The sequence below is a fragment of the Eretmochelys imbricata genome, chromosome 20 (genome assembly GCF_965152235.1).
Source record: "Eretmochelys imbricata isolate rEreImb1 chromosome 20, rEreImb1.hap1, whole genome shotgun sequence".
NCBI lineage: Eukaryota > Metazoa > Chordata > Testudines > Cheloniidae > Eretmochelys > Eretmochelys imbricata.
Window position 1 is genome coordinate 14,696,443 of NC_135591.1, and position 22,196 is coordinate 14,718,638.

The 22,196-nt window shown below is 45.6% G+C and overlaps 1 protein-coding gene across 2 annotated transcripts in view; it reads left to right on the plus strand.

Annotated features, from left to right (window-relative positions):
- Nucleotides 1-20,798, plus strand: part of LOC144277922 (cyclic AMP-dependent transcription factor ATF-7) — a 93,448-nt gene extending 72,650 nt beyond the window's left edge. For both annotated transcript variants that reach the window (XM_077838942.1, XM_077838943.1), the window contains exons 5-12: nt 736-870; nt 2,154-2,311; nt 5,499-5,598; nt 6,854-6,967; nt 8,306-8,458; nt 10,224-10,421; nt 13,491-13,599; nt 19,716-20,798. In XM_077838942.1, the coding sequence (XP_077695068.1) occupies nt 736-870; nt 2,154-2,311; nt 5,499-5,598; nt 6,854-6,967; nt 8,306-8,458; nt 10,224-10,421; nt 13,491-13,599; nt 19,716-19,933 (1,185 nt within the window). In that variant the 3' untranslated portion in view covers nt 19,934-20,798. The remainder of the gene's footprint in view (nt 1-735; nt 871-2,153; nt 2,312-5,498; nt 5,599-6,853; nt 6,968-8,305; nt 8,459-10,223; nt 10,422-13,490; nt 13,600-19,715) is intronic.
- The last annotated feature ends 1,398 nt before the right edge of the window (nt 20,799-22,196 follow it).

The window sequence follows — 22,196 nt, forward strand, 5'->3', positions numbered from 1 at the left end:
GTTTGACCACCCCTGATTTAGAAGTCTGCACTGTACACAAAAAGGCCCCTGTCCCTTGACAGGTCTGTTTTTGTTGTTTGCCTGCATGTGCCACCAACTAGGCAGTTCCCTCATGCTGTCATGAGTGCGTTTGCCTCACCCTTCTTCTGGGCAGAGTCTGGGGGAGCTAAGAAGTCATTGCTAACTAGTTAAAATGGGGCATATAGTACCCTTGTAAACTGGTGTGCTGGTGGGTTGCCAAATTCAAGCATATGGTTAGGTTTTATTTTAATGGGGTGCTCATAGGTATTTAATAACTTGCATGGCTCTTTGTTTACTTTTGATGATTGGTCAATAAAATAATTGAGGCTGATTTATACAATGCTTTACAGCTCTTCTGTGAATGAAAGTGCCTTCTGTAACTTGCAGGCATTTGATTTTGTTACCTGTTCTACTTAGTGGAGCCTTTTTACTAGTAATAAGAATTCCATGTGTATGTGTTACTGAGGAACCACAAAGCACTGGCCTTCTGGCCCAGGGGATGTCTGGTTTTTGTTCTTTGTTTGTACAGCACCTACCACCATGGGGCCCTCGTCCAGAACTATGGTTTCTGGGTGCTATGGTAATGCAAATAATTAAAAAAGCCTTTGGTAAGTGCTGCTAGGTGCAGCTAAGCAGTGGCCCTGGAAACTAGTTGTGTGTTTCACTAGTGGTATGAAGTAACCTTCATTTAATGATTTAATCTTTTCCCATTAGAATGCTGGACCTCTGGACATGTCTCTGCCCTCAACCCCAGACATCAAAATAAAAGAGGAGGAGCCAGTTGAGGTGGATTCTTCCCCTCCAGACAGTCCTGTATCCAGTCCTCAATCCCCACAGATCACAGAGAAGGTAGGTTTCCTGGGCCATTCCCACTGGCTGTAATTTACCTCTTTCACCAGGAGAACTGATTCTAACTACGATAGAATAAGCTCTTTCTTCACTTAACTGTCAAGGCTTGAGTTGAAGGTTCTGTTCCCCTCCTTAAGCAGGAGAGTGAAGAACTGATTTTACATTAAGACAGATTGTCGTCCTTAAGTTTCCACATAAATTCCAAAAATGAACTGCTACCTTTTTTAAAAAAAAAAAACCTGAGAAGTCACGTTCCTGGGGAGGCTGGCATCGTACTAACGGGGGTAAATCTGTGGGGTTTTTGCAGTCACTGGGGCATGGGTGATCAAGCCTTGTGGTTGGAGCAGGAGCTATGCCTAATGGTCAGAGCTGAGGGTCAAAACCAAAGACCGCGTCAGCTACCAAGCCGAAGGTCAGAGCCGGAGACAGTCAGGTGCCAGGCCAAGGGTCTGAGCCGGAAACAGCGTTGGGATAAGGCAGAGGAGCAGGAACTGGGAGCACACAGGTCTGGGATGGGAAGATAGGAACCAGGAGCAGGCAGGGAAGCAGGAACTGGGAGTAGGCAGAAATGCAGGGCTCAGGAGTCAGGTAAGCAGAAGGGGTCCGCGGTGGCAGCTAGCTAAGGATTCCTCTAGTTGCTCGGACAACTTCCTGTTTTTACGTCCTGGTTCATATTGTACTCCTTAGCCAATAGAGGGGAGCTTTGGGGGCAGGCTAGTCCTTCTCTGGATCTTTCGCTAGTTACTCAGGTGAGCTGCTGGGTTGCAGTTGTGGCCTGAATGCTACCTGTGGGCCCAGGTTTGAGGACTGGGATCCCTCACAGGTTTCTTCAGATGAGAAGAATCACTGAATAAGTTAAGTAATTTTTATAGGGATGGATCCACTGTGCCCTGGTGATTGTTGTAGTGGCCTAGAACGTGCACTTGTAGAATAATATAGGTGGCAAAACTGCTGGTTGCATAATTACGCTTTGTACGTATTCCAGCTTGGGCTGGAGCCACTAGTTTTTAGAGGAGGAGGAGGAGGAGTGTCTAACAATTTCTGCAGGATTCTAGGGGTCGGGACTTTGGGGTTCTATTCCTGGCTCTGCCACTGAATCACTGTGGCTTTGGGTAAGTCCCTTCCCCACTCTGTGTCTGTTTCCCTATTGGGGTGTTGTGAAAGTTGGTTTAATGTTTCTGAATCGCTCAGATTCTCAGAAGAAAGATGTGAGAGAAGGGCACGTTATTACGATGAGGCTGATAAAGTATCTGTCCTTACTTTTGTTTGTTGATTCTCTTTAGGAGATCACTTCAAAGCCTGTTATAATTTCTACTCCTACTCCAACCATCATGCGTCCAGGGTCACTGCCACTACATTTGGGATATGACCCGCTACAACCCACTCTTCCCTCCCCTACCTCTGTCATCACCCAGGCTCCACCTTCCAACAGACAGCTTGGGTAAGAAAGATGCTAAGACTTGGACCAAGATTTTAAAAATTTGGTGTCTAAAGTCAGGCTTTTAATTCTGTATTTAAGTGCCGAAATGTGACCTGATTGTCAAAAACGCTGAGCTATGTGCAACTTCCACTGCAGTTCCATGTATAACTGTAAACGCTGTCATGAGAACTAGTTATAACATAAATTAAACATTTATGCGGCAACCCCAGGGAAAGAAAAACAGTCCAGTCCTGATATCCTTCCACTGGCAATGCCTTCACTGCCTGTAATATAGGAGGTTTGCCCAGCTAAGGACTTCAGAACGTACTTTCACAGATTCATTTTGCCAGAGGATCATGAGTTGCCTTTGCTACCTGATTAAAAGGATAAGACTTAGATAAAACTGCAAAGTTGTTGAATCTTTAATAGCTTTGGGGATTTTCCAATACAGCTGTTGCTTCTGAAGTGAAACCTCTACAACCTTTTGGCCTCCTTCAAAGTCGGGTTTTGCTTCTGTAGCTATTTGTTTTCAGATAACCCAATGATCTGCTCTTCTTGCCGCTGGAATAATCTAGACTCGAGGCTTAAGGGCATGCAGTGAAGCGGTTATGAGCGCATTGCATTGTGGGGTAGTTTCAACTTTATATATAAAAGGAAGGCGCCTAAATGATCCAGGAAATACATTACAATGGGCCTTCAGGAGAGGTATATTTAGCCCTTGCTCTGTTCTTTGGTGTCAGGATGCTTCTGTTGTGCCATGGTTGTTACTTCTTTCTAATTACCCTCTTTGGATCTGGGTCTTTGCATTAACAAGGCCATTTTTTTGGCTGCCAATTCATATTTTTGTGTGTTTGTTTTGACCCCTTGGCACCATCAGTCCAGACTTCCTGACGGAAAGTTCTAAATCCTGTCTCCAGGCACCCTAAGGGTTAAATGATTGTCTTTGTGTTTTGAAAGAGTATTGTGTTTGTTTTCCATAAACTAGACTCAAGCTCAGGTGTAATGCTGTCTTCTGGAATTGAAGCACCAGAGCATTGCCCTGCTTGGAGAAATAAAATGAGAACAGTCCATGTATTGAAGCTACAAAGTTAGGCCTGTAGTGCAACTCGCAGGGATGTCAGTGGGACAGAGAATGAGGGCAGGGTATGAACTTTCTGTAGCTAAACTTTTACACTGGGATTTTCAAAGTGGCCTGAAGGATCTGGATTACCAGATTCTATGAGAATTGAATGTCCAGATTCCCTACATGGCTTTGAAAGTCCCACCCCTAGTCGGTAAAGGTATGAACTTGAATCTGGCCCAATTTACCCCTGTGACTTTCACTCCCATCCCATCTCGCCATTACCTCAGCACAGAACCTACAGTGTAAATGTTCTTAGCTTAGCCAGCAGCGGCTCATCATCCCTCTCATCAGGGCTAGGAAGAAGGGATGGTAGCAGTGGATTTTCTCGCCATTCCCCAGATGCCTGCTTAGCACCAGCCCTGCTCTTCCTCTCCTAGCTGTTCTCTCTGCCTCTATCTTATGCTGTCATGAGCAGGGGAGGAATAGGAAAATCTCCCATAATAAAAAATAGGGGAAAATGCAAGGAGAACAGTTTTTTTTGTCTCCGCTCTGTCCTGACCATGTCAGTTCAGAAGCCACTCTTTCTTCCCTCTCCCACACTCTTTGGACAGGGACTTTTCAAATGGTGGGCCCAGTCATGGTGGAGTCAGAGGGAGAGAGGACATTACTGCAAGTCATCATTTTAAATAGTAGGTTTCAGAGTAGCAGCCATGTTAATCTGTATCCGCAAAAAGAAAAGGAGGACTTGTGGCACCTTAGAGACTAACACATTTATTTGAGCATAAGCTTTCGTGAGCTACAGCTCACTTCATTGCCCGATGAAGTGAGCTGTAGCTCACGAAAGCTTATGCTCAAATAAATTCTTTAGTCTCTAAGGTGCCACGAGTGCCGCAAGTACTCCTTTTCTTTTTTCTTAAATAGTAGTGCACTCTACGATTGAGGCAGGCTGCCCCCATCCCTTATTTGTCACTGCATTCAGAAGCTGGGTGAGCACATTAGCCGGGTGTTTCTGCAAAATGATCAGCAGGGGGAAAGGTGGTTGGCATTTTTACCTGTCGTTATTAGGCTTCAGCGTAAACACCCCTTGGCAGTGAATGGAGCTCTTCATGTTTCTCAGACCTACTATCTCAGGCGTTCTGCAAACAGAGCTGTCTGTTTAGGATGTTTTCTCTGAGGGTTAGCAGTGTTTTTAAATGAAAGTTAAATTAGTGCACAACTTCATTCTGCCATGAGGGCTGTATTAATGCATCTGTCTAGCCAGAAATTTATCAGTATGTAGGAACAGTTGATCTAGTACCCCAGCCTGCCTCGTGCTTCTGTGGATATGCCAGTAGAGGGCACCAGAGCAGCAGCAGGACTCCACTGAATAGCCCAGCAGCTACAGCAGAGCATCAAGGGCACTTTTACGTGTCCTGGTGAGTAAGCCCATGTGCCAGCACGGAGTGTTACATCGCTCCCCTGAAAATTGTGACTGAAACCCAGCATTGGTTCTGTTTGCTTTGCTGTGTGTTTTGGAGCAGAGCTTCTGTTTGCACTGGCACAGGGAGAACTCACGGTGGACTAATTCCTCCTCCTCCTAAAACAGAGAGCTCAGTGTGTAATATTTGGTTATCCTCGCCCTCTGTTCAAATGTGTCCAGCTTATTAAAGTCCAACATCCCTTCTTAGGGGCATCTGGTCTTTGTGCTTTAACAGCCTTATGCTTTTTGGCAAGCAGGCCCGCAAGCTTACATAGAGGAGTTAAATAAGGAGAGTCATAATTCTTCCATCAGCATGTCCTGCCAGCACCAAGCAACAAATGGTTGTCAGACAACTTTGCCTGGATACCCAAAATATGATGTTAGCACACGTCAGTTAATACATGTTAAGAATCTCAGGTAGACAAGGCAATGTATACTTTAACACGTGCTAAACTAGGCTTTAATTTGATCAATTTAGCACATGCTAAAGGCGCTGCACTTTGTCTATGCTAGACTTTTAAAACGTGTAAGGTAGCCTGTGTTAGCTAACATAATGCCTTAAATCCTAGTCTAGACAAGGCTAGAAATCGCCTGTATCTTGGTGGGGTTGGGTGGGGGCTAGTTAGTCTTGTCTGTACAGTATAAACTTGAATTGACATAGGTGAGCTTGAATTGTGTTTCTCCAGGTCTCCTACAGGCTCCCTCCCACTTGTCATGCACCTTGCGAATGGACAGACCATGCCTGTCCTCCCTGGCCCTCCTGTACAGATGCCTTCTGTTATATCGGTAAGAAAAACTTCTAGCACATTCTCTGTGGTAAAGGAGGGGGCAGTTTTTCTCCTGCCCAACATATGCAGATGCTTTCATTTGCAAAATTAAAATACATCTACCCCTCTGTGTGAGATAAGCCTGAAGTGGAAGTGGGCAAGGGCTGATGCTAGCAAGGTAATAATAACATGCCAGTCACACTAGAGGCCAATAAGGCTGAAAAATAAAGCCTGGTCTGGGCAGATGGCTCACACCATTGATCGAGGACAGGGAACTGCAGGATTCCTGATTAGTTGGTTGCATTTGGAACGGAATGCCTCAGTTGAAACCATTCGAGCTTACAGAGAACATGTTAATCTTTGCAGGCCAGGAAAGCCGCCCCAGCCTGGGCAGTGCGCGAAACGGTAATTTATATTTAACACTGCAGGTTTTACTTCAGCCTAAGGAGAATTTTTCAGGGTATGAAATTCACAAATAAATATACCTTCTGGTGGGCTTGTGTGTGTTGAGTGAGTCAGCCTGTGCAAATCCCGTGTCTCCTGCTTGGCGGGTATTTTGTGTACTGAGTGGGTAATTCCAATATACTAGTTCCTCAGGTAGTAGGACTGCTGAAGTTGCAATCCACTGGTGGGGATAGGGGAATGCACGTCTGAATGGCCAGTGTGCTAAGAATTTGGCATGTAGGACATCTCCGTATTTTCTTGAAGTATAACTCATGCTCCTAGCACCTTTCATCAAAGTATTTCAGTGTGTCTTATAAAACAGAACTAAAGCTCCATTTCCCCTGTTTAGGTAAGCCAGGCAAATATGCCTGCTTTACAGTTGGGGAAGCTAAAACTTAACCAGGGTGTTGCTGCAAGTCCATGTTAGAACTGGGCATAGAACCCAGATGCCCCAGTTTTCCCATTCCTCTAATGGCCACCTGGCAGCATTGCACCCTTTGGGATACAGGTTTTCTGGGTGTGAGGGAAACGAGAGACCTTTCACGATATTTTGCCACCAAGTATTTTCGCTTTCTGTCCTCAGCTATTGGTTGCCATTGCTGTGTTCTCTTAAATAGCAGCTGTGGCCACCACAGAGGTGACTGCCCACCTTTGAGTGACTGACGAAACAATCCCCGTGGCCGTAGTTTATAAAGTTTGTCAAACGTTCTAGGCTCTCTGCATTAAAGATGCTTTGTCAAGTGATTATTATGATGCCATTTCATGCGGGACGCTTCCAGTAGCAATGACATAACTTCTCAAAATGTGTGTGCTCTTCTTTCTACATGTAGCTGGCTAGGCCAGTGTCCATGGTGCCCAACATTCCTGGTATTCCTGGTCCACCCATCAACAGCAGTGGTTCCATTTCACCATCAGGCCTTCCAGTGCACTCTGAGGCTAAAATGGTGAGTTCCAGAACATAGAGAGAAGCCTATTGACCTGTGCTGGGGAGATTGCTTTGGGGGATATATTCATAGAATTGTCGTAAAATTCTTCACTTATCTCCGTTAGACCCTCCAGAAAAGAGTGTGTTTAGAATCTCTATACTCATGACCCGCTCATCCTTCTAAAGAGACACCAAAAGCTCTTGAATAGATAAGCCCAAATTAGTGAGCTTAGACTGCTCCCACTGAAATCCTTTGCAGCAGTAAGAGTATCTTAAACCATTGTAGGAACACTGAGAGCAGGTGTTATAAATATATAAGAGTATTAAGTTGTTCTTCATTAAATCACCCAGCACCGCCCGTCTGCCATATGGACCTTACATATTATTGTGAAGGCAAAGATTCCTGATCCCATCTTAAATATGGGACACGTTGTAAAGCAGTGGATTCCTGTTCCAGTATGACAGATGGGGGCAGGGAGGAGAGAGCCAAGAGGGGAGTGGCTGTGGTGTAGTGATCTGGCAGAGTACTCTAGTAATGGTTTTCAGTGGGATGCTCTTCCAACTGTAGATTTATGAAGGAATTTCTTTCTCCGCCTCCCCGGCTCTTAGAGCACAAGTGCTCGGTGCACACAGGAGGAAGAAGGAAAGTAGGGATGAGGCGGAGGGAAAAGTAAGTTTGGATACAAAGATGGTGAAACCACGTTTGTCTTGCTGAAATAATATTAGAGTGGACTTGTTTGCAGTGAGGGCTTCCACGTTATTATGTGCTCCATTGCTGCAGTGACCTTGGTGCTTCCAGTAACAGCTACTACAATTCCACACTAGCTAGGCATTTGCAAAGATTCATTCTGCATTCATGTACTGAGCTGAAACTAGAACCATTGTGGGGGATAGGAGGGTAAGAATTCTTAAACTCTGTTATGTGTGTGTAACAATATGCCCATGCTTCAGTCTCCTTTCATCTGGGTCAGTGATTGTGTTAGTGAAGACCTCCCTTCTGTGTCCCTCCCCATGTGTCAGACCCACCTCTTAGCATCTGAAGGCTGTTCAGTCTCCACAGTCCATTTGGTCCATTGTCCTTCTGCAGAGACTGCCAGCTGGGGAGCTGCTGAGTGCTAATTGCTGTAGTGATTTTGTGATGCAGACACCTGTCTGTTCTGAACTGGATTGAGAACCACCATCTATCTTCACGTGGGCCACCCAACACCTGCCACATAACAGCTCTTGGCTGGATTTGAATCCTCCTTTGAAAAGCGTGAAGAATAAGTTATGTTAGGGCCTGTGTCTCCGAGGCGAATGGAGAAGGCTGGTTAAAAGCACTGAATCCCATTGATAGTTTTGTTCTCTCATTTTACAGAGACTGAAGGCCAGCCTGACGCACCAGGTTTCTTCCTCACTGAATGGCAGCAGCATGGTTGTGGGGTCAGCAAGCACGATGGTGACCTCACGTCCAGAGCAGGGTCAGATACTTCTCCAGCACCCAGATGCACCTTCTCCCGCTCAGCCACAGGTCTGCTCCTTCTTAATCTTTGAAGATATGATGGCTTAAGATGATGATGGAGGAAGCAAAGATACTGGGAGTTCTAGTCTGCTAGGAAAGGAGTGGGGAATAACCTCATGAATCTGTCACTCTCTGCTCAGACCTATATGCTATCCAGAGCTGTGGGGTTTGCGGGTGGGGTTGTTGGGGGTTGGGGTTTAATGTGTGTGAAACACTCCTTTTTGTAGTTTCTGTTACCATCACTGTCAAACAGTGCAAGTTAGACTTAGGCAACAGGCACAGTTACTTGATGTGTTCTAGAGTTTAGAAAGAGTGTTTTGCTGTCTTCTTTCCTTTTTAATTACTAGGGTTAAACACTCCCCTCTTAGGCAATCAACCCCACTTGCTCCTGCCAGCTAACCAAATGCCAGCCTTCCATCAGAACTGCCACCTGCTCCATCAGTTAGAAAGGCTTCCAAAAGTTTAATATCCATATGCTGTCTGACAGTGAGTAGTGAAGTGTAACTGTGCTCTCACATTGTGGCTGTGTAATTATAGAGCCTATGCAGTAGTGCTGGGAGGACTGAGTCTGGGGTGATTTGTCCTTGTTGTTTTTTCCTTTGTTCCCTCAGAATACAGCAGGAGATTGCAGTGTTACAGAATCCACTCTTAAATGCCTGTCAGACTTTGTACAATGATGTTAGGGCACAGCTGAAGATTGGCTGTGTTACACAAAAGCCCATATTCCCTTGCAATAGTGTCATGTATATCTGTAAAGATGGCTCTGTTGAGTTGTTTCCCTCTCACATTGTAACCTGTGGTAAGTTCCAACAATATGAAGCTGAATAGTCCTTATTTTTTTCTTTAACTTTTTTTTTGGCTGAGACAGATGCTAGGGGCTGAATTCTAGTGCTGGTGGAAATAAGGATTAAAACAGACGTGTTCTGCAGGCTGCTCCCTCACAACTCCTCCCTGGCCACGGTTCCAACCAGCAGCATTGCCTCCTGCCCATCCATGATACTAACTCCGCTCCTCACCCTCCCAGCTTCCCTGCTGTTCTACTCTTGAGGCATTTGTCCTTGTAAATTGGGGTGGTGGCTTTGTGATATGGACAAATATCTACTGAAGATCAGTCTGAGGCAAATCAACTTCTTTTCACTTAATGAGCTGAGGTGGGATTTAAACTGTAGTCTCGCTAGAAAAGTGAGCGTATTTAATCCACTACAAGAAATACTGTCTGGTTCCTCTCCTAAACCCATAATAATCTAATATCCACCACTTGTCTAGAGATCTCCACTGTATGTTAAAATATTCAAATCATCCTGACACCGAGATAGTCGCTCAGAACTGAAACTTCATTGTGCATCTAGGACATATTGCCCATCCATCAACACGTGTCACAAGATTCAGTGCTTGGGAGGAAGGATGGGCTTTTGGATAAGGTGCAGGACTGAGAATCAGGGAACCTGGGTCTCCATCAGAGACTCCCAGCGTGACCCTAAGGGAGTCACTTAATCTCTCTCCCTCACTTTCCCTGTCTGTAGAATAAGTCTCAACAAATCTGTTTGGACCTAATTCATTAATGTCGGTAAAGTACCTTGAGAACACTGGAAGCTGCTGTGGAAAAATGGAGTGTTTTTTAGTTTCAGAATCAGCATCTGACGGATCCTACATCCTGACTCTCCAAGCCAATTGGAATTTGCTCTGGACTCAGTACAATCAGCGTGGATAACTGTCTGGTTTAATCAAGTGTGTGTTTGTTTCAGTAATTCTCTTCCTTCTGTCCTAACTCCAGGTTTCCCCTGCTCAGCCCACGCCCAGCACCGGTGGCCGGCGGAGACGCACGATGGATGAAGACCCGGATGAGCGCAGGCAACGTTTCCTGGAGCGGAACCGCGCTGCAGCCTCTCGTTGCCGTCAGAAACGCAAGCTGTGGGTATCTTCCCTGGAAAAGAAAGCAGAGGAGCTCACGACACAGAACATCCAGCTGAGTGTGAGTATGTAACCATGGAGTCAGAGTCCATCTGCTTGGCTGCATTGCGTCCTCCACTCCAAGGAGGACGTTTTTACCATGGTGCCAGAGGCACTGTGTGCTCTGGTGGTGGTCTTTAGTTTGTGAGAAACCAGAATCCCTAGGGACAAGTGGCTAGAAATGTTGCAGGGTTTTTTTGTAAGATGTTTATATTTTCTGTGCGTGATTCGCAAAAGCTTGTGTATGTGCCTCTGGCAATGGAAACCAGTATTTATAAAGGATCATCAAGTCCTGGATAAGCCAAAGGTGAAAGAAAAGGAGCAAGTGGAATTTTGTATCAGCATTTCCAACCCCCTCCGCCGCACACAATAAATAAGAACTGCGCACCCAGTCTTGCCCTGAAAAGGATGAAGCGGGTAAGGGAGAATTTAGCATTGTGCCCTGCCACTCATCCTCTCAAGACTGCACCCTGGAACATTCAGCTGCTCCAGCAACGTAAGATAGGTGCTGGAACAGTGCAAAGGCACCAGGAAGCTGGTGTATCCTAAATGAAGACTCCCCTAACTTGGGAAGAGCTGTCAACTGGCACAAAGTCAGTGTAACTGGTTTCTGCTCTATTTTCCACTGCTTGGGACTGGAACCACAGGCCAGCAAAGAGGGAACTGCAGCTGAAGCCCAGGGCAGTTCAGATTCTCCTTGAAAATTGGGGAGCTATAACTAGCTCCCTGGCAGCCTCTCTCCTGCTGTGCCAAGCATAACGATGCGTAATTCCCTTCCCATTGCAATTAGTCCCTTCTCAGCAGACAGACCAAGGACAGAAAGGATTCTGAAGACTGAACTCACGTCCAGTGTGGGCTGTTTCCCCCACTGGCTTTCAGTGACTCATGCAGTGTGCTTCAATAGCACTAATTACGATATTTTCATCCTCTTTGTCACACTGTCTGGAGTGGCTCACAACTGTGAATGCCTGCCACAAAGCAGACTGTCAGAAACAGGGCAGATCCCCCAAGCTGGTGGTATGTTCTATCATTAGATTTCACCAACCCAGTAACAAACGTGAACTCCTGGATCACTGTACCAGTCTTACCATGGAGTCACAGACCAACTTAGACTCTCCAGACTATTTGGCCACCCACCCAAACAGAACTTTGTGATAATGGTCACTTGAACCAAAAATCACACCACATCAGGTTGCTCCCAGTCCCAAGAGACCAGCCACTTACCCCAGATCAACTGGTACTCTGAATCTTACACCAAAGACAACCCTGGCACTGGCAACCAATAGTAAATTAACTAAAGGTTTATTAGCTAAGAAAAAAGAACGAGAGTTATTGAGAGATTAAAGCAGCTAAAATATCTGTCCAGGTGAATCACAGTTTGTAACTCCGAATGGTGGCAGCAACATAGTAAACTGCCAGTTTCCCAAAAGTCTTTCCAGGGTACCTAGATTGTCTCTGGGGATTTCTGCTTTATATCTGGTACACTTCCCTGTCAGAGTCCAAAGATGCAGGATCTTTTTTTCAATCCCTTCTTATAGCTTCTTCTCACAGAAAGCAAGCTGTCAGTCTCTCTACCCACCTGGGCTTTTCCTTTGACAGTGAGTGAGGAATGCACTTTGAGTCTCAGACCTCCAGTCATCAGACACAATGGCTATTTGCTTTGTAATTAGCACTTTTTCTGATAAAGTCCTTCATTAGCATTCCACAAGGCTTCTTTGATGTCTGATGAGTTATTTAGTTACAGCGGTATTTACAATGTAAATGTTTGATGTCGCATCATAACAGGATACAGATGAGAGAAAACAATGCACTTAACATCCCATTAGTTTTATGAAGTTTAAACACCCAAAGCACATATACATTTAACAATTGCTTTGATCTATACTAATGCACAAGTGAATTGGCCTGAATACACTCTGACATGACCTGGTCTGCCAGCGTCATACTTGTCACAAGGTAATTGTAGAAATTGTTTTCCTAGCCAATTTCAAAGTGCAGTTGACTGGGTTTTCCAGATACAGAGGGGACAGATGTTAAGCACATCTCAAATTTCAATTACAAACATGCTCTCTGAAATTCTCAGGGGGAAAATTTTCCACTAATAGCTGAGAGTTAACCTAAAGTTTTTGAAAGCATGAACATTTTTTGGTTTGGTGTTGAAAGGAATGAGAAAGGTATGGAACTGGCTTCAGAATGGATCGCTGCTTGCAACCTTATTTGTGGGGAGGTGACAGAAAGAAAGGATGGCCTATTGGTTACTGTGCAAACCTGGGACCTGGATTCAATTTCCTTCTCTGCTGCAGACTTTCTGTTAAAAGAAAAGGAGTACTTGTGGCACCTTAGAGACTAACAAATTTGTGACCTTGGGCATGTCAATTTGTGACCTTGGGCATGTCACTTAGGCTCTCTGTGTCTCAGTTCACCACCTATTAAATGGGAGCCATAGTAAGTACTTTAGATGGATAGATGTAGGTCTGAGCAGCCTCCACTCAAGTATATAACAGGCTGACACCTACAGACTCCTTCTCCATATTAAAGGTAAGAGTGGCTGTCATGTTCTGAACAACCTGAGGTGGGACTTGGGGTCCTATTTTGTTGCGGGTGTGGCCCTTGATATATCAAAGAACAGATGTCCCTGATACGGTTTTACTCTGTATAGCTGTTCATGGTCAGTCCTCATTAATGGTCCTCTTAGAAAGACTTTTTGGCCTTCAGAGAGATGCCACTTGAATTTTTAGCTTTCCATCAAGGTCAACAAAATATTGCATTGACTCTTATTGTTAGCATTTCTTCCATTGGTGGTGGTGGCAAGCGCATACAGACTAATTTTACATCTGGAACGTGGGATTTCCTGGTAAGGTACGGGTCTGTAAGAGGACAACCTTGCAAAGCTTCTTTTGAATACACACTCACTCACAAACACAACTTTTTATTAAGGGTTAATTTGTGATGACCAGAGTCTGTAGACCTCAAATGACGCAAGAGTTTGGAGGTAAACTTTGAAGAGTCTACATGTTAGTATTCTGCCACAGCTAAGGGATATTATTCTGAACACTCATGATCCCTGTAAATGTTGTTTTCTTTACCTCAGAATGAAGTTACACTACTGAGGAATGAAGTTGCTCAACTTAAACAGCTACTGTTGGCTCACAAGGACTGCCCAGTCACTGCACTACAGAAAAAAACACAGGGGTATCTTGGTGAGTTGTGACTTGCCCTTGCCGGCACTGTACCTTAGGGTACATCTGAGTAGAATTAAACCCGAATACAAGACTTACGTGAACTTAGTGTTCCTGAAGGATGCTAGATTGACAGCCCGGTGGGCTGGTGTCCTCTCTCCACAGGACCAGGTAAAGCACAAGCAGTGGCAGCGCAGGCTTCTCGCATGCTGTACCTGGCCAATGTGCCTTATCCCTGCACTGGAGCAAGCCACCTCAAGGTGGTGACGGGAGTTCTGCCCTGGGTTTCTCTGATGCTCCCAACAAGAGCTCCAATTAGTGTCAGTTGTTGTGGCGGTTCTTGTGATGTGGTCCCCTGTCCATTAGAAACTGAACTTCGAACAGACAACTCACTTTGTGTAGGAACAATAACAGTGGTAACAGTCTGTCACTACCAATTTTGCTCCAAGACCTTGTATAGCAGGCGATCAGATATCATGGTGATGACTACAGTGTAAAAGCTTTGATAATATAACGTATTTGTCCTTTTGTCAGTATGTTTCCCTGAAGCATGAAATATTCTACATGCATCCATCACTCAAACTCCCATTTCTCCCATGAATCTGGTCCAGAGTTGCCCCGAACACTAGGTGTCCTTCTCCACTGTATTATACTGCTCAGTGTTGGAAACTAATGCTGCTGTTTAAGTGCAGTTGCAGTCGAAAAGTCCAGACTCTATAAATGATATCATGGAGTTCCATATTCATGTTCTCTGCAATTCACATCAAACTGGTTCAGTTTACAAGTGAGAAGACATCTTTATTTTAAACTGCTTGCCAGTAGAGAGACATGATGGGTGAGGTAGCATCTTGTCTTGGACCAGCTTCTGTTGATGTGAAAGACAAGCTTTCAAGCTTACTCAGAGCTCTTCTTCACATCTGAAAAACATACTCAGTGTCACAGCTAAATACAAGGTGGAACAGATAGTTTAGCATAAGGAGTTAATACACATTTCAAGGGGACCATTCAAGGCGAAGTGGCCCATTACCACCTCTCCAGTCATAGGGAGTCTTAATTCTCGCTATGACTGGAAGGGTGTTAGTGGACCACTTCACCTTGAATGGACCATCTGTTCCAACTTGAGGGCTTGTCTACACTACAAAATTAAATTGACCAAAATTACGTTGACGTACAGCCACCGCAGTAATTAAATCGCTTTTGCATGTCCACACTATGCTCCTTGTGTTGGGGTGTGTGTGTCCTCACTAGCAGCACTTGCATCGATGCTGAGAGCAGTGTACCATGGGTCGCTATCCCACTGTGCAGCTCACCACCATGTGGTGCAGGGTGTTTTGGAAAGGATTTGCAAAGCCTCATGGGGCAATCGACTTGCGCAGGGATGACTGGTAACATGGTTTCACCATCCCATGATATCTGCATCCTGTGATACTGGTAACATGATATTCTCCGTCCCATGATATCTGCATCCCCCAATGTTTCACGCCTCTTTTCAAAAGCCTCACAAACCTGCACATCTGCCATCTCTGTGAGAGGCATGGATCCTTCACTGCTCTTCAGTATCGTGCTGACCATTATAAACACAATGCGCCTGGTCCTTCAGTATTTTCAGAGCCACCAAAGGAGCTGCGAGGGATATGACAGTCCCTTGCAGGCTGCCTTGCTGATGGACAAAGAAAGAAACAATTCAAGGTTGTTGGCATTCACCGAGCAGTTGCCAGATGGTGAAGCGCTGGTTCTGGGCCCAAGAAACAAGCACTGATTTGGGATGACAAGCAGTGACTGCAAAGCTTTCAGATGCTCAAGGCCACATTCATGGAATTGTGTCCCCAGCCCTCCAGCACAGCACCACTAAAATAAGAGCCATGCTCTTGGAGAAGAAGAAAGTGGCGATCGCTGTATGGAAGCTGGCCACACCAGATCGCTACCGATCAGTCGGGAATCATTTGGAGTTGGGAAATTTTAGCTGTCTCACTCCTGAGCGTAACGGAGGCTGTCAGGGAAGAGGTCCTGCATGCGTCTGCTGCTAGCCTATGTGCTGCAATGGTGCCTGCTGAAGTATTTGCTTACTGGTATGGGAAAGCATCCTGCCGGGGTAGAAGAAATAAGGCAGCCCTCCCCAGAAGCCTTCAGCTGAGGATTGCAGACTCCCTCCAGGAAAGTTTCCTCGAGTTCTCTGTGGAGGATTCACAGGACATCCCAGTGCATGTAAACAAACTGTTCACAGGGCCCCCTCTGCCTAGCTGTACAGGGGAATGAGAAGCAGATAGGAACTCTGCCTCTACTGGTTGGTTCACTACCTCTTCTAGCCTGACTGAAAAATAGTAAATGAATAGATGTGTCTCCGCAATATCAAAGCAAACGGCATACTTACCAGAGGTTCTTTCCCTGCATCAGGCTCTCCAGGGCTGGACCGTAGAGACCCGCTCGACTGCTCTGGGGTCAGAAAGAGGTCCTGGCTCGCCGCGCCACTGGATCCCCAGTCGTCTGTTCCCCATGTTCCTCCTCCTTGTCCAAAACCTCACTGTGCACTGCAGGGGCCTTTGATTCCAGTTTCCCCAAAGTATCCGCTGGGCTCTTGGCAGTGGTGGTGGGGTCTCCCCCAAGGATGGCACGCAACTCCTTGTAGAAGCGGTGTGTCTGCAGCTCAACTCCAGAGCAACTGTTAGCCTCCCTTGCCCTCTGGTACGCCTGCTGCAGCTCCTTGATTTTCACGCAGCGTTGCTGCATGTCCCTGTTGTAGCCCTTCTCCCCCATGCCCTGAGTGACCTGCTCGTAGATAGCCGTGTTTCTATGGCTGGATTGGCACTGTGTTTCCACAGACTCAGGAGTTCCATCACTTCCTCTGTACTCCAGGCAGGAGTGCATTTACTGCATGGAGCTGGCATGGTCAGCTGGCAGTTACTAGGTGAGCTCTCCATGCTGAGGAAATGGAATTTAAAATTTGTGAGGTTTTAAAAGAGGAGGAGCGTGTACCTACGTACCTGGCCGTCTCACGGTGGAGTTCAAAATAGTGACCAAAGCGGTCACAATGGGGCGTTGTGGGACACCTCCTGGATGCCACTAAAGTTGAGGTAAGTAACGCAGCGTCTAAGCTTTCACTGCATCAACCTAAGTACTACGCCTCTCACGGAGATGCAGTTATTAGGTCAACGTAGTGGACAAGTTACGTCGTCAGGAGCAACATTTTAGTGTAGACGCTTACAGGTTGATGTAAGCTTCCCACAGCCAGCATGAAAAGCAGCTCCATCCCACCCCTTCCGCTTTCCAAGGGCCTGCCTGCCAGGGAGAGGGGCCGAGCAAGCTGACGGGGAAGCACAGGAGGAGAAGAACAACGCACCCTCCTCCAGGTATCTCTGGTGAGGATAGTGCAGCGTCCCCAGGCCGGGTGCAGGTGGGGGGCGATGGGAAAGGCACTAGGAGTAGGCTCCCTCTGCTCAACCTGAGTTAGGATAATTTCCCGCATCCCATGTCTCCCCTGCTGATGTGTCCATGAGGGCGTGGGAGCTCTGGGGAGACCCTGTGGTGCCGTTACTCTCCCTAGGCCAGGGCCTGCCCAGCCCAGAGGCATGTGCTCCCCGCTTCTGTGGCCCCAACCCCTCAGGAGCCAGCAGATTGGCTGCTGTGGCCCACGGAGATGGGGCTGGAAGATTTCTCCCAGAGGCAACACGTGGGGCGGCTGTCCCACCTTCCCAGTGTCGTCCCCCGTCCCCCCCCCCCCGTCCCTACCCCCCAGCATCAGCTAGTCCCAGTTGTCTCTGGGAGTAGACCAGGCCTGAGTAAGTTTCCCAGACCTGAAGAAGAGCTCTGCGTAAGCTTGAAAGCTGCTCTCTCTCACCAACAGAAGTTGGTCCAATAAAAAATATTACTTTACCCATCTTGTCTCTCTAATATTCTGGGACCGACATGGCTACAACAACACGGCTTGCTTCACAGTAATCAGCCTGGGATCTAAAAAGCTAACTGGATTTTCTGCCTGTTACATTTTCCCCACTAACAAAGATTTTGTACTCTTGGAATTTGTCTGAAGGCTTATTGATGATGCTGAAGACAGAAGGGCTCTGCCTGGCTATCCCCTAGCTACATCTGCTTGTGTCAGCCTTATGAGAGTTGGAAACTTGTTTGGGTCAGTAAAATAAGATGGAGGGTGCACAGAGAAAATAGGAGAAGTAAGAAGGTGCCATGCCTCCGTAGTCTCACTTCTGACTCCCACCCCATTCTGAATCTCCAAAGCATTCCCCTCTGATGAAATGGAACACATATATTTGCCTTGCAGGTCTCTGGCATCGCCAGTTTATTTTCAGTCATTACAGTGACTCACAGCTTGAGTAATGTGGTCGTGAAATTCATCCCTATCCCCCAGCCTTTGCAGACAGGTGTTCTTTGTGTATAATGCAACATGATTTTTCCTGTTAACTTCCAGAGTTTACAGTTCCTATTTTTATTCCTCAGTCTGTCTACTCCAATAATAGGAATTCATCACACATCTGAATAATAAAAATGAAATTCACACCTCTCCCTTCCCTATCGCACTTCTCCCTGGCTGCCTTTTTTATTATAAAGATTTATGACTAAGCATGTCCTTAAACAAAAATGCCAGATTCCCTTGATGGAATTACAGCTGCCTTATGTACAGTTGGGTTGTTTTATTTGTAATACCTTGTAAATCTCCTTTTTGGGATGCCAAACTCTTCTGTTTCTCTGCTCGACCCTCCCTCCTCACCCCCAAATCAAACTTTTGAAATCTACTGTGCTAGCTGTATCTTTCGATATGTTAGCTGTGTCCTAGCCAGCACCTCACTTACGAGGGTGAGGTGAAACCAGTTTGGGGAAGGGATACAGAGCAATGTGAAAGGACCTAGTGGCAATCTGAATCTTAAAACACACCCAGCTGTGCACAATGAGGCTGTAATTTCTTCTCTGGTTTCTGGTGACGTGGGATTTACACTTTTGGTATGTAAGAGGAATCCCGTGTATCCAGCCAGAGGTCAGTACTGGCTGCTTCAGAGGATGATAACCGTATCCTCTCCATAATTCATCTAACCAGCTGTGCAGGAGGGAATTTCCTCTTGATTTAGGCAGATAATGAATGAGCTTATACCCTCCCAAAGCATGAAGTTTGATCACCCTCACTGTAGCATGAGATCAGTCACAAATCATCCTTTTTGTCTAGCTCCCCTGCCCAAACACAGTGGGAGAGAATCCAAAGTTTGGAAAACCAATCTGTGTTGGTCATTATATGACTGCAGAAGAAGCTTGCTGGCTTTGTTTGTCTTGTCCTTGCTTCATTGTCCACAGCTTCAAGTTACAGAAAAGTTTAGTGAGCAAGTGGTTTTTCATGAGGTCTAACTGATTTTAATGTTCTAGAGAACAATAAAGAGTAAACCAGATAATTTATATAAAATTCAGAAACACTGCTGTAACGGGATGCTATCAGCTTGTGGAAGGGTTTCTGTTACATACCTCTCTGTGTGTTCACCCAACAGATGGTAAGGACTCCGAAGGAACTGTTCAGTCTCTGGGCTAAATGGCCTCGAATCAAGTACTATACCAGGAAACAACATGTAGGAAAGTACATTTATTATAATGAGGACATAGCTGTATTATAGAAAAGTTAAGCTAGATCTATGGTCCGTGCTTTGATGTTAGCACCTTTTTGCTAAAGATCTCTTTCTAACTCGAGGTTCTTTAAAATTCCCCCCACTTTTTGTATTTAAATGGGGTGGTCTAGCCAGATCCTAGTTTCGTTCATTGTTTTCTGAATCCTTAGATTGTCCCTGCTCTTTTCACGTGGCTCTTATTCTTTTTTACTTCCTGTCCTAGGTATATTATTATTATATAGAATTGGCGCATGCTGTTAACAGCTGCTGCACCCCCTCTTAGAGGTGGATGCATATCAATGTTGGGTTAAATGGTTCCTGCATATGGATCTGTGCATCCATTCTCAAAAGTGCTTTGGGATCAGGCAGGTTGAAAGGCCTCCATGTAAAAGTAAAGCATAGTATCTGATTAACTCTCTCATCATCCGGGGATGCTTGGTAGAGTTAGTCTCACTTTCCCCAGCCCAGTCTTAATGTCAGTAACATCATGATGGGTTCCGTTCCAATTATTATTTTTTCTTTTTTTCTTTTTGAAAACAGAAAGCCCAAAGGAGAGCTCTGAGCCCACCGGTTCCCCTGCTCCTGTCATCCAGCACAGCTCCGTGACAGCATCCCCCAACGAGCTCAACGTGCGCTCTGCAGCTGAAGCTGTTGCCACTTCAGTCCTCACTCAGATGGCAAGCCAAAGGACAGAACTGAGCATGCCCGTACAGTGGCACGTCATTATGGCTCCACAGTCTCAGTCTGCTGGCAGATGATGTCACAAACCACGTGACAGAGAACTAACCCATAAGAACTTGCAGACCGAGAGACTGATCATAACTAAGTCCCTGCTTAATGGGGGCAGATACAGATTTTTTTTTTTTAAAGTGAGTTAAGGGCAGCTATGGAAGCTTCTTTATACTGCATATCCTATACAGAGCCTGGCCCAAAACCTTTGTCACGTGATCACCTGTCCGTACAGGATGGCTTCCGATTGAGGGATTTCTTGATCCCTTAGTGATGGTCAGTCAACTTACAGAATCATCAGATCACAAAGAGCCTCATTTTGAATGCATCTTGAAAGGTTCATTTTCAGGTATCAGTTACGTTAACACTAAACCTCCCCTGGCTTGTGGTTTCTCTTGGCATTATCGCTATTTTAAGTTTCACCTGTTAGCAAAGGAAAGTAGCTGTTGGGAGGCTGTGACATTTACTGGTGCTGTCACTTTATTTTTAACAGCATGCTGCTTCCAATCATCTGTTTCCCCACCACTTCTCTAGCTGACCTGCAACGTTGCACCTTGGCACAAGAATATTGTCCGAGTTTTCCACTTGGGCTATTGAGGTTAAAAAGGCTTAGGATAATGGGCTTCCTAACTCCATGGGTTTAACTTCCCTGATACCAAAGCTTTTTGGTTCCGAAGCAAGCCTGGCACCTCTGATTCACCTGCAATTAACCATCATTAACTGCTGTAACTTGTGGGGTTTTTAAGTATGTGTTCGCAGTCACTGGTGCAGCCGTAGGAACTGTGGACGTTTCATGTGCTTCTCTCTTAATTGACACCATAGCTGCTAATGATGCAGGTACCTTCTTCAGAAAAGGGCCTGCTTATAAATCTTCCGTACAACAGTAAAGCAGAACCAAGCTGCTGTCTGCCAGGACTGCGTGCAAAGCTGTTCTGTGTGATGCATGAAAGGATGAGCTGGGGCAGATTGGATATAATGCAAGTCCTAGAATTAACCGGCTATGAAATCCACTACCCATCTCAATAAGTCATGAATTTAGACAAACGAACCCCACACATGTCAAAGGATTGTTTCCCATACATTTAACCTGATGATCTTATAAAGTGGTGGCCTTGAACAAAGGGAGGTGGAAGCATATCCCACTCGCCCGGCCTTTTACCTCCTTTAATGGTTTTCTTCTGCTCCTAGTAGTGGTATATCTATTGCTTTTCCTCAAGAGTAAATGTAGTACTTTTAGAGCTTCCAGGTTCACGGGGTAGATTTAAAACCAGCCTTGACATTTTAAAGGCACTTGGAATTGTCTGCTTATTGCCAAAGTGAGTGTGCGTGCGTGTGTGTGTGCGTGTGTACTTTCTTTAGGTTGTCATTGACCTTTTGCTTGCTGGGTAATAGTTGTGGTTTTGAATTTGTATTTTGGGAGCCGGAAAGGGATGCTGTGTGAATTTGTGCTACAGCAAACCCACCAGTCTGTGAAACTCTCAGCACTTCATCTTTCTTTCCTTCTTTAAAGACACTTTTCCTTCCGTTGAGCTCTTTGACATCTTCACCCTGAGCTGCCAGACCACCTCAAATTGCACTTGCCACTTTTGACCCAAGTTAGTTTGGCTGAGTCAGTAGTTTGGTTTATCTAGACTTGGAATATTTGCCAGGGACAGCAATACCCAAAGCAAAATCTGAGCATGTAGAATTTGACCCCCCCAGATACAGGGAAGTTCCATTTATTGCTTTTCTAATTAGGGGGTCTCTTCTCCCCCTTTTCTCCCTCATGTTTCTTCAGGCCTCCCTGCCATATTCTCTAATGTATTTCATGGTTCTAGTTGTCTCTTAATACACTGCCATTGTATGTTTGTCTCACACTGTCTCACACACAATTATTCCTGAGATTTTGTGTCCCTTTGCCCTCTGTTTCTTTGCCCTCTTAATATTCAAAGACACTGGAGCTAGTAGCTCTTGCATCTCTGTTCAGAACCTGTGTGTAGTTACTGCAAGAGGCATTCCAGATCAGGCACTTCATTTTTTTTGTTTGTTTGTTTTTTCTTAAAGCTGTTTCTATAGAGAATTTGCATATAGGAAAGTGCTTTGAGTATAACTATCCCAACAGGGTGTCTGTTTCCTTGATGACAAAGAGCTATACCATCAGCAGGGTTTTCAGGATCGTGTGAGGATAATGCAACAACCGCGGAAATGGTTTATAAAGTCTAATGGCCTGATTGGACAAGACACAGGGCCTTTATTTGGCTAAGAATCCAAGACAGAAAGGGATCGTGGCCATGTTGTCAGAGGTCTAATACG